Raw genomic sequence first — 17,632 nt, forward strand, 5'->3', positions numbered from 1 at the left:
GGATTGTCTGCAAGGATAAAAAAATAAGAACTCCATGTGGACTCAGAAAGCTAAAGAGATCATGTAAAAGAATAAAGCTTATCAAAAGTTCTTAAGAAGTAAGTCAGCTCTGAGAGAGAATACCAATAAAAAATGTAAGAAAGCTAAGCAATTGTGTAAAAGTAGCTAAAAAAAAAATCAGAAATAATCTAGATATGTGAATATTGAAAAATTGCTAAATGAAGAATGCAATCAGGAATATGTATCAGTACTCAAGGTAGGAAAAGCCACCAGAAACCTGAAATGTAGAAAGTTTTATGGTGGCAGCACTGCATAATTCAGATGGTGTGGTCAGAAGGTTGAATTTTGAATCATTGGAGTAGAGCATTTATATTACCCACGTATAAAAAACAAATAAAAATAATACAATGTCATGTGTAAGTAGGTTAAGTTTAGGTGCTGATTTCTCATCTTCAAGTATAATGGAATGAAAAGAGACCAATGAAATAATTAAAAACAGGTTTAATTTAATAGCCGCACTATTTCATCTCTATCACAGAGACATCACCTGGGATACAATATAAAAATTGTAATAACATACACACTTGTCTTTTGTGATATATAGTACTCCATTAAAGTTGTTGAAAGTTTATTTTCCACTTGGTTAGAGTATAATAAATTTAGTTTAATCCTTTATCCAAGTGTGAGCAAACAAAGTTTGCGCCTGAAAGTATCTTCAGGACTGGGTTAAGGTGGTACAACACCAGGGCAACTCGTTGCAAAGGTGGAGCAAGCTACCAACACTCCTATCTTAGTATCTCCTATAATGCAAAACACATCTCCTTGCGGATATGTCTAATGTTATGCATTAAGGGAAGGGCCACTACCCAGACCGGTTTCGACCTTTATTGAGGTCTCTTCAGTTGGAGCCAGGCCCAAGTCGAGATATCAGGCAGAAGCATTAGCAGGTCATCTCCACCTATAGGAATTGCCAATTGGTGTGCCACCCTTTTTTAATAAATTACTCTGGATTTAGAGAAAGATGTTGAAAGTTTATTTTCCACTTGGTTAGAGTATAATAAATTTAGTTTAATCCTTTATCCAAGTGTGAGCAAACAAAGTTTGCGCCTGAAAGTATCTTCAGGACTGGGTTAATGTGAGCAAACTTTGTTTGCTCACACTTGGATAAAGGATTAAACTAAATTTATTATACTCTAACCAAGTGGAAAATAAACTTTCAACATCTTTCTCTAAATCCAGAGTAATTTATTAAAAAAGGGTGGCACACCAATTGGCAATTCCTATAGGTGGAGATGACCTGCTAATGCTTCTGCCTGATATCTCGACTTGGGCCTGGCTCTCACTGAAGAGACCTCAATAAAGGTCGAAACCGGTCTGGGTAGTGGCCCTTCCCTTAATGCATAACATTAGACATATCCGCAAGGAGATGTGTTTTGCATTATAGGAGATACTAAGATAGGAGTGTTGGTAGCTTGCTCCACCTTTGCAACGAGTTGCCCTGGTGTTGTACCACCTTAACCCAGTCCTGAAGATACTTTCAGGCGCAAACTTTGTTTGCTCACACTTGGATAAAGGATTAAACTAAATTTATTATCCATTAAAGTTGTCACTTACCTCCTCTGTTCAATGAAGTTATTCTTCCATGTTTTTCTTACTACTGGCTGCATAGCAAATGAACTTAGAATTTCTTTGGTCTTCTTTCTATTGTTTTTTTCTTGTCATATTTTGATTTCTTTTCAGCTTTCAATTTGTCCTGCTTATGCAACTGCTATCACTAGTCTCCTTATCATCCTCACATATCTTTGTGCATTTCTTATTCCTGATGACAAACTTTGTCCACTTTATCTTATTTATCCTGCTGTTACTGGAAATGCATTATTTTCATTAACCAGCTATCATGCTCTTTTGAATTCAAACCACCTCTGGGCTATCATAATTCCATGCTGTTAGGATAGAATATATTGTTTTTGAACCATCCATATTCTTTCTTGAAACTTTCTTATACCTGCTATTAATAGGCAGTGCACAATATACAGTCTCTCCCTGTCAAGTTAACTCTGCCTTCCTTTGGTGTGACCTGTTTTTAAAAAGCAGTTTTGGTGAACCCAGTGAGTATTCCTGCCTGCAAATGGATATCTTCCTTATTGGAGAAAATACCAACTAGATCCACTAAGTTGCAGATGACCTTCATTGCCCAGTGAAATGAACAAGTAACAACACTCCTGGCTTATTGAAAACTAGAAGTGATGAATGTTTGGTTTCCAGAACAGAGGTTACAATTTCTGTCCTCCCTTCTCCATGCAGTGTGAGTGATGCCCTTCAAGTGCTTGCCAAACATACTTAGAGATCCGAAACATTCTTCATTTCTAGGGTACATCAGTAAAAATGCTCTCACAAGCCAGCTGTCAGATAATGAGTCAGGAGGCTTCCCAGTCGAGTGTCGCATAATCCCACTGCCACATACTCTGCTAAGGTGGTACTTGGAAAGAGAGTCTGAGTAGTAGTGTGTGGGATGCCATATTATGGCAAGGAGACTGGTCACTCTGTATAAGTGTCATGTTCAAGAGTCTACTCCACTCCTCTTTCTCACATAATGTTGTCCCCCCCCACCATCCTTCCATATAATAAACAAACCTCATACAAACATTGGGAATAACATGAAAACAAATCGCCATAAAAAAAAAGAGAGAGACTTAATACAGCATTCAAATCATGTCAGAATCTCCATGATAAAAACTCACTTTCTTGCTCTTCAGCAGCATGAAACTCCAAATGTAGCTACGTCCACTACTGTCTAGCTTCAATGCCCAAATTACACACTTCATGAGTCTTTTCATCACAAAGGTAGTACCTGTACCTTTGTGAGATCTGACATTGCTTGCTAGAATATGACTAATTTAGAATCCCTTGCTTTTGACCTTCACTGCTTCAAGGTTTCCTTTCTTCATTTAGTAAAGTTCATCTCCTGCATTTACTGGTATCTAATATCTATAAACAACTCTGATCTCTTTGCCTCATCTAGCAGTGACACCTGATGCAAATCATAAATCTACCTACCTGAATTCCTGATAACTCTCTTCACTTTCACAATATTCTTAATCTCTTTTTAACCAGTTTTCTCTCCAGACACACTGTAGAGGTCATATTTCTTCTCAGTAACTCAGATAACAATCTTGTGCAAGTCTCACAGAGCTCATTTTCCAACCACTCTCAGCCTCATGTAATTTGGCACTACCAAGGTGCCAAGTGAGGTCATCCAGAATTACTTCCAGAATTTCTACTCTTCCTCTCCAGAGGTCATCCCTCTTGGCATGTTTGTAATTAATAATTTCTATGACTTGTTTGGGTCAGAGGTCTGACTATCACTTTCACTCCTCTGACCCAAACACTCGCTTCAAACAAGCAATAGAAATGATTCTTACTGACATTGAAAGCCTTCATTCCTTTCTACCCAAAATTCTCTTCCACTTTCCAAGCTCTAGTTCATCAGAGTAAAGAAGCATTTGAAGGAAAGAAACTCAGCTTATCACGGATGGCTTGTACTAAGATTCTCCTCCCCTCACTTCCCCAACTTCATGCTTAGCCTGTGCTGAAGCATGCAATAAATGCAAATATTCCTCCTGGCCAAATGGAAGTGATGCCTTCTGGTCCCTTTCTAAGGACAACAGGTACTACTTCTGCTCACTTTTGCTTTCAAGCTTACTTTCCAGCATCACTTTTTTCCTCCAACTCCTGCATAGATGACCAAGGCAAATTGCCCCCTAATACCAGAATCTGAGCACCTCATGCCTCCTGTAGGTTTTCAGCAAAAGAGACATCAGAAGAATATTAAATAATTTGAATACTAAAAAGTCATCTGGTCCTGATGGTGTCTCTCCAGTTTTATTGAGTGCCAGAGTTAACACCTGTTCTGTATTATCATTATAATCTTTTATACTTGGCTGGTACTTATCCCAATGTGTGGAAGAAGTCGTATATCCAGCCTGTTCTAAAACGACAAAGAAGTCTAATGTCAAACTACCTATCATTTGTCATCACCTCAATCCTTCTCAGAATAATGAGAGATAGTCATCAGTAGTTAACTTCTCCACTACCTAGAGGCCCAGGAGTTGATCAGCAAACCCTAGTATAGATTCTACCATGCGAGGTCTGGAGTTAACCTCTTAGCCTACATCACCTATCACTATACATGTGCAATGGAAATGTTTGGAGAAATGTGCTGTTGCTCCTTGACATTTCCAGAGCTATTGATTGCATGTGGCATTGCGGCCTCCTAAACAAATTGCCATCGTTTGGTTCTCTGTAGGGGTAGCCAGCTTTATCTCATGGTAGACAGTTCTCTCTCTTTGAGCTTTGCCATCAATGCAGGGGTGCCTCTGGGCTTTGCTCTCTTTTTTTCCTGTACATAATTGACCTACTCCCAGTCACCACTAATCCTGTTCACATCTTTGAAAATGATAATACTCTCCATTTATCCTACTCAAACCATGTGGTAGCTTCAAGATCATCTATGTCTTAAAACACTGATTTGCATGTACCATCCTTCAAGGTTGAGAGGACAGTGAAGTCAAAATGAAATCTTGCATTTTCTCATGCAAAAGGGATTTCAGATCACCTTCCCTCACCACAGTAATACACAAATCACTAGATAGGATCAGATCTCTCTCTCTCTCTGTTTGAACTAATGTTTACCTCCTGCCTCTTCTGCTATAAACAGATTACATCAATTGCTTCTTTGGCATCTAATCTAAATTAGGTATTCTTTTCCACTCAAGGTGCTATTTTTCACCCAGCTAAAAACTACACATATCCAAAATCTGCCTATTAGAACACTACTCACATTTTTGGATGGTGTACTTAAAACTTTAAAAATTCTTGATGCTATCCTGAGGAGAGCACTTCAGCTCATAGATGATTCCTCCCTTACAGAATCGCTTCAACCTCTGTCTCTCTCTCTCTCTCTCTCTCTCTCTCTCTCAGACACAGTGTTATAGCATTGTGTCTGTTCTACAGATGCTTCCATGCATTGCTGAACAGGCAACTGTCATTCCTCAACTTTCCGTTGGGCCTGTTAAAACGAGTAACAGCTGCCCAGTAACTCTTTTCGGATTCCTTTGTCCTTCCTCAAGAATTATTCCCAGACAGAATTATTTCTACATCTTGCAGCTCTACAAGAAAATTCTCAATTTTTTGTCCCCCCCCGCCGCCGCACAGCAATAATGTGCCTACTAGTTCTTTGACCTTTCATATATGGGATCAGAATAAAAACAATAAAGTGGGAATTTCCCAAGTCAGGACTATATAGTCACTCTCCTCAAAGAAACAGTATAGCCACTTTGTCATTATCATTTTGTTAACTCACTGAATTTAACTGTTGTGTTTTTTGAGTCAACTACTATAAACTAGATATTTTTGCACCTGGTGAAAAATGCTAATTATATGCTTATCCAATGTTATTTTAATGTGAATTAATGCATGCTGTACATTAGTGCATTGGGTAGGTTGAAGGTAGTGTCACCTACCCAAATATTTATGATTTATTTATTCACTTATTTAAAATTTAGATAATGTTGAAATCTGCTTAAGAGAATAAATATGGAACTTTTTTTTTAAATTGCTTTAAATAAGCAGGACAGGGGTTTCACCATGCATCAAAAGAGATCTGTGCACACAAAGGGATTAAAACTCAAGTCCTGTTGCTTGGGAAGAAAAGTGCTATCCACTGCCTAACCTTTTGTTAAGATTTATACCAGCTAAATTCCTTTGTTTTTTTGTTAAATTCCTTTTGTTAAGATTTATAATCTTTTGTTTTCTGCTTACAAAACTAATTTATTATTGAGAGAGACCTATAGGGAGTCAGGGATGCATTGAAGGAGATCATACTATCCACACCAGCTGTCATACCTGTTCTTGAATTCATTTCCACTACTTGCACTCACCACCTCCAAAGGCAGTCCATTCCAATCATATGTTATTCTATGAGAAAAAAAATCTAGCCCTCATCCCCTTCTTGACAGTATTCCCTTATGTCCTTTTCCCACCCTTGATAAATTGAACAATTCCATGTACTGAAATCCTGTATGACCTTTCAGAAGCTTGTAAATCACAGTCATATCTCCCTCTTGCTTCTGGTTGCTAGTGTCTGCATTTTACAAATCTCAGTCTGTCTTCATAATCAGTATTCCATAATTCTGCGCACTCTCCACTGTATCAGAATCACCATGGAAACCAGGAGCCAGACAAGTAGTAATTTGCTATTAATTTTACTTTTATAAGCCTATAAAAATATCCTAGTAATTTATTTTACCTTGTGTTCACCTCATATGAAATAACTTTACTGTCATGGCCATTGCTATGTTCTTACTCTTTCATCCATTCTAGTCATAATCCTTTCTTTTAATAGTTCTGCCTCACTTTCATGAAATACTAATTAATCATTTTTGGGCTACATTTATTTTGCTTACTTTTGACCGTGTAATTCATGTTTTTATTCAAATCATATCTAAGCACAACCTAGAAATACTATATAGTAGCTATTCACCATTATAGTTTTGACATTAACCTTAGTTAATTTTAGCAGATATAAAGTGAATATATGAATTGTCCTTACTTTTTTGCTTACCCCAAATCATTCAGATTGGCCTATCTCTCTAAACCCTTTCTGGAAGATTTTTTCCCTCCCTTTGTGAATTCCACCAGCAAGAGGATCTATAACATATAGCATAATGTCCTGGGCAGGTTAATGATTAAATAGTCTGGAAATTCCATTCTGGAGTATCCAAACATGGAAATTTTTCAGGACTTCAGTAAGTGGTATGGAGATTTCAGTCTGGGTATTGAAAATCTTCTGCCACCTAAAATTAATGTGGGCTGATGTTAATAATAATAATACAATGTCTACATTAGGTGATAAGATAATTTTTTTATTTCCAGCTATAGGATTCATATTTGTATGCCATATTTAACTCCTAAGTTTTATTAATCAATTTTGTAGATTTTAATAGTTTTATTTAATATTTAGGTGAAGTGGCAATGGAAAGAAAAGCAGTTTCAAGGCTTAGGGGTACAGAAAAGATGGATTGTAATTCCAATAGTAACTTAACTAGAGAAGAAGATGGAGCACGTCAGAATGTTAGGCACATAAACGATATTCGAAGTAGTAGCAAAAGTAATCAGATTGCAAGCTATCACCAAAACAAAGATGTGTCATTATCAGAGTCATATATGCAAGAGAGTGGCGATTTTCATTGGTGCTTGGATGAGACTTGTAGCAGGTAAGCTCTATTAAAATGAAAGTTTTTTTTTTTTTATTGTGCACTCCTCATGTGAATGTATATGGCCTGCTTTGGTATAATTGCTAAGAAACTGTCTGTAGTAACCAGGTTTTGTTGTTTTTCCAACTGTTGTAAAATACAGAGTATTTACTGTAAATCACTCCTTAATAAACCTAAAGCATAGAAAACTTTCCAGAATCCACCTATATAAAAGTAGTAGCAGCAGCTGCAAAAGAACAAGCCATGCAGATTATAACCATTTCCTCCTCAGCATTCCAAAAGTTAGGATTCCTCTTTTGTTCAAGACATTACTTTACTCCTGAACAACTATTAACCTTGTACAAATTATAAATCTGCCCATCCATTGAGTACTGCTTGCACCTCTGGGGTGGTGCCCCTAAAAGTTCTCTAAAAATACTCAATGCAATACAGAATAGTGCAGTCAGACTAATTAAATTCATCACTTACCAACTCATTTCAATCACTCATACAGGTAAATGCTCATCAGAACTGTCATCAATAATTCTCCCTTCTGTACCAAATCCTTCAAAACACATGTAACCATGTAACTACAACCCAACATTCCTTCACTTAGTCCATACTCATACAGAACAAATTTCTCTTCCTTCATCCCCACTGCTGCTGCTGTATTGTGGAACATCCTTCCCTCCCATGTGTTTGCCAAGGAATACTATGCACAGGCCTTCCAATCCAATGTGAACAAGTTCCTCATTTCCCAATTCTCTTCCCATACACGGTACTAACATACTTCAGGTTGATCAACCAACCTTTCATGTATGGGCCAAACAAAGTTTTTTTTGAGTATCCACAAAATAGTAAATTTGCCACTGCAAAAATGTGAATTCAATCAGTCATATTTTATAATAATTTAAATCATGATCATGTGCTATAATTTCATAAAAAAAATGTAGAAAATTTTATAAGTCCATTTCTGTTTTGTAACCTCACTAATTGCATAAAATAACGTCTCTGTATCTAGATATATCTCCATATCACAAAATGTCAATTTCCTGAACCATAGCCCCACCCCTCCAAAAAAAGTAATATAATTTAAAAAACTTTAAATAATGTTACTTAGTAGACTACTGCTAATAATTAAGCATGTGCTAAAGAAAGTGTCATGTTACAGTTCTTGAAATTTAACATCATTAACATACTTACATGGCTGGCGCTATTAGTGCATACTGATAAGAGCTTTTTTTTCTTTTTTTTGGTGTCTGCAAATTAAGAAAGTGAATGGGGAATTCATTATTAATTACTAGAGAAGGAGTACTATTTGTAGTAGTGATTAGTGAGAGAGCTTTTTATAAGTAATATTTGAATGCTAGAAATAATTTTTAGAAGAAATTATAGTCAGCATACATGCACATAGTCTTCAGAAGATAGCTCATAGATCAGACATAGGTCATTCATAATGTACTGGTGGTTGATCAGCTAATCTTTTGAGTGTGAGATAAAAAAAAAAATGAGTGGTGTAGAATTTTTGAGGATGGTTCAGTATTAGGAATGTGGTTTGTTTGGAGAATGGAAGATTTATATATTGATATGATGAATACACCATCACAGTTAATATCTTATTAGTCAATGGTTTAAGAGAAGAGAGAGGGGGGGGGGGGAAAGATTAATGATGTCAAGTAGATAAGAGAGAATGGAGAGAAAGTTGTTCTCCACCTTAGGGTCTTGCTGAGCAAGTTATTGTAAGTAATGTTAAGTAAATGAGTGCAGTTAACAGATGCAAGAGTTGAAATTAGAGTTGGTGAAGTTTATAAATCTGATAAGGCATATATGTATCATGAGTCTAGATGATTGGCAGATTGAAATAGAATGATAAAAAAAAGATTGTATGGGAGATAGATGCCAGCAAAAGAGGTAATAATTGATTTAAAAGTAGCACTGTATGGGAAATCATTTTTAAAAGTATGGTGAATGAGCAGAATATTTGCAGAAAGTTCTTCTCCATCTGAGAGGATGAGCAGGATGATTGTGATTAGAGGGAACAGCCATGGGTTCCCCCCCCTCTCACTCCCTCTTGCCAATTTTTATATGGAAGATTTTGAAAAACGAGCCATAGACTTAGCTCCTCTCAAACCTTCTATCTGGATATGTAGATGTGTAGATGAAAACAAATATCTTGTAGATGAAAACAAATCATCTACAAGATATGTAGATAATTTGTTTTCTATTTGGCCTCATGGCCCAGACACATTAGACTCCTTCCTCAGCCACCTCAACAGCCTACATCCAAGAATCCAGTTTATGATGGAAAAGGAAAAGAACAATTGCTTACCCTTCCTAGATACCTTAGTTACATGCCTTCCTAACGGTACCCTTTCCTTCACTGTATATAGAAAACCCACGCACACTGGCAGATACATTCACAAACTCTCCCATCACCACCCCGCTCAACAATATGGCATTATTAAAACTCTAACCAAGAGAGCCCACAATCTTTGTTCTAGTGGAACTGCCCTTACAACTGAGCTTGACCACATACACAACACTTTCCTCTCCAATGGCTACAGCGATCACAGTATTAAAAAAAATAATCAGTTCCTCCCCCATTTCCCAGTCTTCTTTTCAGAAAGAGTTTAGAAATGCCATCACCATACCCTACATCCGTGGCACATCTGAAAAATTAGCCAAGATTTTAAAAAAAGTATAACCTACACACAGCATTTAAGCCCTACTGCAAACTTGCTACCCTTATCCGTTCTACAAAAAGATCAGCTCCCTCCTCTCTCAGTGGCTGGAGTTTATAAAGTACCCTGTTCCTGTAAGCTGGCATACTTTGGACAGACAGGCAGATCAGACCATCCTCCTGAAGGAAGACAAGTCATACATCTGCAACCATGACTATGGTCAGTCATGTCTGGCTACCATGTCTTGGTAGCCAGACCTCACGATACAACCTACAGGATCTCATGAAAAAAAACCACCATGCTCCACCACAGCAAATTCAGAAAAGAGAGACTATTTTTGGAATCAGCAGCAGCAGCTCTCAGAAATCAACCAAATCTTATAAATATGGTTGCATTAAGCTTCCTAAGATTTGGGAAACACTTATAATCAGATATCCCACCTTACATTCCAGGCCACCAACAACTGCCTTAGAGGGTGCTCCGCCTAGACAGGACTTTAGTGTCACCTACGTGGTTGGGCTTAGTATTGTGTGTTATTTGTGTATATGTTATATTAGTTTTTTTGTAATCTCTGAAGATGTCTCAGTTACCGAGACAAAATATAGGAAGTATTAAATTCTGTTTTAATCTTTTCTGAGTGCTGTATACAATCCATTAAGCTTCCAACATGTTCTCACAGCACTTAAGCCTCTATACAAGAATTGTGACTTTGGGTAAATGAGTAGTGCATTTGTGGTGTGGTAGGAACAGATGATTTGGTTGGAGAGGAGAATGTAAGCATGGATGGAGGTTATTGAAAATAACCTCCATCCATGCTGTAGAAAAAGTGGTCATTGTACTACCCAAGTATGAGAGATGATAGTATTTTTGGAAATCTGTTGAAGGAGGATTGTTGTAGTTCTTTGAAGTTACAGCTAAAAGCATCTTAGGATGTGAGGCCAGTGTATTGTATTTGTTATATTCATGTGTTCTTCTAGCTGGTTTGTATGTTTGGGAGATGAAAAACCTGAGTTTCCTAGATGGAAAATCCTGCTTATGTGAACTTCAGGAAAAACCTGGATTCAAATCTGTCTAGGATGCAGAGAACCTTTATAAGGGTTCTCTGAAAGTGAGTTAGCTCTCATATTGAGGTGGAAGAGCTTTTTTCTCTCTGGGAAACTTAGGCTTTTCATCCTGCAATACTTATATCTACACATTATTTTTTAGCCTTAGCATTTGCTTTGGCTGTAATGCAAAACAACCAGTTAACATGCCTTCAGTTGTAAAGATTCTTCACATTCTTGATGAGATTTTTACTTAGGTGTTTCCAACCAGAGATTGTCATCACTACCAAGTGAGTTCCGAGGAAAAGGAAGTATGTTTTTTAAATGTATTGGATGAATTTGATGGAATGGAATTATATGAAAGTGGTGGTGGTTTATGCTTGAATGTCTTTTGTGTTCATCTTCTGAAGAGGCTGTTGATTAGGAAAGAAAATAAGGAAAGAGTAAGAGATGAATGAGAGAACTGAGAAAGTAGGAGGAGAACAAAAGTTGAAATTAAAGTAGTGGTTTTGAATTGATAGCGAAAGGAGAGTAGAGCAATGGGAGAAGTAAGGGATGAGAATGTAAGAATGGCTATACAAAATAGTCTAGAGAAACATGGGGGTGAGGTAGCTGGAGTGTGATCACTGAAAGCCCTAGTGAATGCATGAGAGCAATCAGTATTGAAGGTATGGAGATCAGTTAGATGTAGAGAAAACAGAATACGTTATCATAGCAGGGTAGTGTTGAAGACTTCTGTGGAATCAGAACTAAGAGGTGACATAGGTTGGTCTGGTAATAGGTCCAGAATTGAGTTACCCCTAAGATTTTTTTTTTTCATATTCCTAGCATTAATGTTTATTTGTGAATAATTGAGTAAGAAATAAAGTAGCAAGGATTGGAGAGGAGTGGGGGGGGGGAGGGGGAGACAAGCTTGATTAAACTCAAAGAGCTATAGAAGCTCATCCAGAGAAGGAATTTACAAATATCCATGCTCACAACAGGATTCAAGCCCACAACCTATTAGCTGAAGAGTGGATATGCTATCTGCTTGGCCAACTATTGCAATTGTGGCACTGATTGAGTTGATTTGTCTTGATAATCATTTGTGTAAGCAAAGTATGGTTTACTGAGGATGTATTGATCAGGATAAAGATGAAGCAGTGTTGTTTCTATGAGGACAGGAAGGGCATAGAGGAGAGGGGAGTATTGATGATAGCAAAGGAACTTGTGCACAGTCAGGATGGAGATGCAGAAAGGACAGGTGAAATAGTATTAGTGATTTTAAACCAGTATGGTGTAGGATAAGGAAATGTTTATGTATGTTCCAACATAAAGATGTACACAAATTTACATAGAAAATTACAAGAAAAAGTTTTACCAACTATATTATGATTGATAGTGATATCTTCACTGTCAATAATACAGATAGTGATATCTTCACTGTCAGTAATAGATATGGAAAGTTCAGATTTAATATTAAAATCCACAAATTTGAACACTGTCTAGCATTCCAACTTTAAATGCCAGCTAAGAAAGATTATAACACATTCTTTCTTTCTGCTTTCACTTTCATGATTCAAAATTTTTTTTCTTCTTTCTGTATGCAGGATTCACAAGGAAAAATTATCAAACACTTAAAAATTGACTTGCTGTAACTACTTCTGAAACAGCAGTTAAATCATTACTGTACTAATGGAATCTTCGATAAGCATTTCTCTTTCTATGTGAGAAACTTAATTTATCAATTTTCAAAGTTTCTATTAATTTCTTCCACAATGTTATTCCAGTTACCTTTGTAACAAAACACTAAATAACTTCCAAAACATCTTTCTTTCTGAAAGACTGCTACTAATAGAAATTTTTCTGATTGGTTCCAAAAATTCTTTCCTATCTCAGCATATCTGTATCTTTCCTATCTCAGCATATCTGTATCTTTCTTTCTCACACAGCTCTATCCAGCTGTTTACTAGTGCCACGTTCTTTTAACTTGGGCATTATACTTCTGGTTCTGCTTCATTCATAAAGTGAGACAAGACTCCTCCATTATATGTTATCTTCATGGAACTTTAGTCACTGAAGTGCTTCCCTTTCAATGCACACTTCATCTTTGGGAAGAGGAAAAGTCTGTGGGAGCCAAATCTGGCAAATGGTGTTGGGGGGGGATGTTCAATCACACAGATTAATTTTGAAACCAGGAACTGCTTCTCAGGCAGTGCAGTGTCAACATGTGCAGCACAAACCTTGAATAAATCTTCTTGTGCAAATTTCTTTCTAAGATTAATCTACATATATATTAACTGGCCATTTCCTTACTGATCCCAAGCTTTACTGTGAGTAGCATAGTGGTTATTCACCTTTCATGGGCAACAATTTCCCTAGCTTTCACCACATTTTCATTTGAAAGAAACTTGCTGTCCACAGAGTGGTTCATCCTCCAGGGACTTCCTCTCCTCTTTAAATGTTGAAAACCAGCAAATACCTGTGCACAGCTCAGACAATCATCACTGTAAACTTTATTTTTTTAGGTCTTGGTACACTTCTGTAGCAGGTTTTCCTAATTTACATTAAAATTTTATCACAGCTCTTTTCTCCATGACCTAACATCTGACACGATCTACTCACACACCCTTACTTCAACAGTTGCCATGCGAAAACTGCTGCATCACCTAACTTAAAAGTGATTACCTGTGATTACAACACACTTTGGCAGTCAAAACTATAAACACGTTTGTTACTTTTATTCAAAGGGCTGTCCAGTAAAAAATCAATCTCTTACTTAATGGACATACTGTAAATACAATTAATCATGCATTTCTCACAATATAAATGCATTAACAACCAAAACTGATCATTTGAAACAGAATATTTAAGTTTACACTATCTTACATAAACAAAATTTTGCAGAACATCTGTATAGATATACTGATGGTCTACAATAAAATTATTATTCAAGAAAAAAGTGAAAGAGAGTAAAAACGAGAACCAAACTTGGTGTCACATTAGCAAACTCTGAACAAAACATTGATTCAGCTGAGAGGCATGTGGTAAAGTTGGCTACAAGAATGGGAAAACCAGAACTCCCTTATAGATGCAAAAAGTTAGAGGCAGCCCTAGAAAAGAAGAAAGCATATCAAAGTTCTTAACAAGTAAGTTGACAGAGCCTCTAAGAGTATACACAAAAAATCGAAGAGCAAAGCTATGTATAAAACTGGGAAGACTTTGGTATGAATATAGAATATAAATATCAATGGAGTGGCAAAATGTTTTAAAAGAAGTATAAAAAAAAAGGAGAAGGAAGTACAGTAACAAATCATTGATAACGAAGGTAATTTGAAGCTAAAGATATTCTGAATAACTCAGAGAAAATTACTTTGAAAGGCTGTTAAATTATTATTATAATTATTTCACAGGCACCTCCATGGAGTTTGAAGACTCACTGGAGACCCAGACTATGGCAATCCATTCTGTTCATTCACTGCTCTTCATGTGAAAAATATAGTTCTCACACTCTTCATAAATACACTCTTATTCAAAATTGAACTGAAATTTTATATTGGCTTTATTAGTTGACCAGATATTTGTAAAATATAATAAGAATTGTGTACAAGTTTCACCAGCATTACTGTCTGGCTTCTTCAGGACATGTGTAATGGTACATGGAACTAACGTTTACTAGTAAAAAAGAATAATGGAGTAACACAATCAAATAAATTCAAATGGCACGTAACATCATAAGCATGGGACGTGGTTTATCAGTCATTGTTTATTGAGCGCATTAAATAGTTTTTGGCGAAATGTCTGGTAAGCTGAGTGAACTTATTAGGCTTTTCCAGATGTCTTTCAGAATCATTCCTTGATTTCTGTTTAGATTTTCTCCAGAGCGGAGTACAACGTACTCCGTCACTTCTGTCACGTAATATATATCGTCCATCATCATCCCTTATGCAGGCTCAATGTCAACAAAAATTGCCAAACTCCTTAAGTCTTTCAGTGTCAGAGTTGCTCTCAAACCTGTCAAGACAATACGCCATATTTTAAGATCACCAAAGGACATTAATGCCTTCTTCAAATATGCAGGTGTATACAACATTTCATGTTCCTGTGGATTAAATTACATAGGGCAAACATCGAGAAGCCTGGAAATTCAAATAAAAGAACATGTAGGAGATGTGAACAACAACAGAAGAGATACTTCAGGATTAGCCCATCACTTCTCAATCTCTAACCACACCATCGATTGGGATAAAAGCTCCATGTCCTATATAGACGAAGATTTTCGATGTAGAAACTTCAAAGAAGCTCTGGAGAAAATCTAAACAGAAATCAAGGAATGATTCTGAAAGACATCTGGAAAAGCCTAATAAATTCGCTCAGCTTACCAGAATTTCATTTCACAAAAAAAACTATATAACACGCTCAATGACTAATAAATTAAAATGGCACGTACCATCATAAGCATGGGACGTGGTTTATCAGTCATTGTTTATTGAGCGTGTTATATAGTTTTTGGTGAAATGAAATTCTAATAAGCTGAGCGAACTTATTATTAGGCTTTTCTAGATGTCTTTCAGAATCATTCCTTGATTTCTGTTCACATGTCCTGAAGAAGCCAGACAGTAATGCTGATGAAACTTGTAGACAATTCTTATATATTTTACAAATATCTGGTCAATTAATAAAGCCAATATAAAATTTCAGTTCAGTTTTGAAGAAGTAACCAAATACAATACAATACAAAGATGAACACTCTTATTCAATTTCCAGGGATGACTTTTTGTTCTGTCCCCTCTAGACAAGTGCTGAAATATTTCCTGTACATCAATCCTATAAAACCCTTTTAGTAACATAAGAGTTTCTATTACATCCTCTGTTTTCTGCCTGTCAGCCGACTCTTGCAATCCACAAACTTGCAATCAATCATCATAGAGAGCATTCCACACTCTCTCTCACTGTATTATTTGCCACTGGATTCTCAACACTGCCTCATCCCCAAGAAACTTAGGTGAACAGACCTGAGCACAGTAATCAATGTGGATGTATCAAGGCCTTATGAAGAGAAATGATAACTTGTTTATCTATGCTTGTTAATGCATTCTTGAACAACCAAGAAATCCTATGATCTTGTTTGTCCACTTTATTAATATGAAGTCATTAATATTCATAATTTTCCTGGAGTGCAGTTCCATCAATATGGTACACAGCTTGTAATCTTTATAAGCTCTCTACATTGCCTGAATTCTGTCTAGGATATTCAGTAAATTCAGTCTAGAATAGGATATTCTGTCTAGAATTCAGTAAATTCAATATCCAACATTTCCAGTACTTTTACCACCATTTCTGAGATACTGATTGGTCTATAATTACTGTCACAGTCTTGGAGCCTCCTTTTGCAAGGTAACTATTTTGCCCTCTTTCATTTCCTTAGGATTTTACCAGAGCTGACTTAAACAGCCAATGGCAATGCCTATTTCTTTGCATATTTGCATAATACGAGAGCTGATATCCCATCTAATCGCATGGCAATATTATGTTGAGGTTCTGCAGTATCCTAAGTATTTTCAATTCATCAACTTCTATTCTCACATTTGTCACAGTAGTATCCTCACTTGACAAGATAGATAGATTCTTGACTTTGCAAGAATCTATCTATCTATCTATCGACTATTTCATCTGCTTCTGTCATGCTACCATTAGCACTTTTCCAGAGGACAGAGTTAAGTGGAATAAATGAAGGGAAGCAGGTTTGAGTTTGCAGTTGTATGGTAAAGGGAGGTTGGACAGTATCCTTAAGTTATCCTTCCAAAGCCAGTCTTTCTTTTATTTGCCACACAGTAAAAGAACTCTTTATCCTACTTAATTAGTTTCTTTTCCTAATCTGATTTTGTGACAATTTACGGACAATGTGGCAAGCATGACTATGGACAGATGTTCTTTTCCTGTGACCAGATCCAACTTTCAAACCCCAAGTCCTCTTCATTACATGCTGTTTCAAGTAGTTATCTCATAGTAGGAGTATAAATTCCATTTCCTTCCTACCGTGTAATATTTCCTGCTTTCAGTCTGGGTCTCCAAAGTTGAAGTCCCTGATAATAATAATAATAATAATTATTATTATTACCAGGGACATATTATTATTATGTATAATAATAATATTATTATTATACAAACTGAGTAATTATAATTACTCAGTTTGTACTAATATGCTGATGTATGTCTTTTTCATCATTCCTAGTCCCCCTTGGTCTATAACAGCAACCATTATTGGGGGTTTCTATAGATCCAGCATTGTATGCATAATCTAGGATTGGTCAGACTAATCGTAACATTGCATAACATTTTGTTCCATTGAATCCTGTGTTTTGTAGATAATGTGTGGCTTGCTAAACTGGATTTGTTGGGTTCTTTAAGAGAAATGTATTCCTGATGTTCTTCAAGATGAATTTGTGCAGATTGATCAGTTTGTCCATAATAACATAAGCCACAAGAGCAGCAGATTCTGTAAACTCCAGGATAAGAAAGAGGAGGATATTTGTCTTTAGGAGAGATAAGGAATGTATAAAGTTTACAAACTGGATGGAAAGTGACTTGTATGTTAATCTGTCGAAGTAATCTTGCTATTTTTTCTGATAGTCCTTTAACATATGAAATACAAATTTTGGTAATTTCTTCTTGA

General features: G+C 36.4%; 1 protein-coding gene across 2 annotated transcripts in view; it reads left to right on the forward strand.

Moving 5' to 3' along the window:
• The window catches only part of LOC150096375 (uncharacterized), a 180,355-nt gene that overhangs the window by 55,579 nt on the left and 107,144 nt on the right, over positions 1-17,632 (forward strand). For both annotated transcript variants that reach the window (XM_090408889.1, XM_090408888.1), the window contains exon 2: positions 7,022-7,274. In XM_090408889.1, the coding sequence (XP_090265015.1) occupies positions 7,022-7,274 (253 nt within the window). The remainder of the gene's footprint in view (positions 1-7,021; positions 7,275-17,632) is intronic.

Source organism: Typopeltis vanoorti, chromosome 19 (assembly GCF_054136105.1).
Source record: "Typopeltis vanoorti isolate ZY-2024b chromosome 19, IOZ_Tvanoo_1.0, whole genome shotgun sequence".
NCBI classification, from domain to species: domain Eukaryota; kingdom Metazoa; phylum Arthropoda; class Arachnida; order Uropygi; family Thelyphonidae; genus Typopeltis; species Typopeltis vanoorti.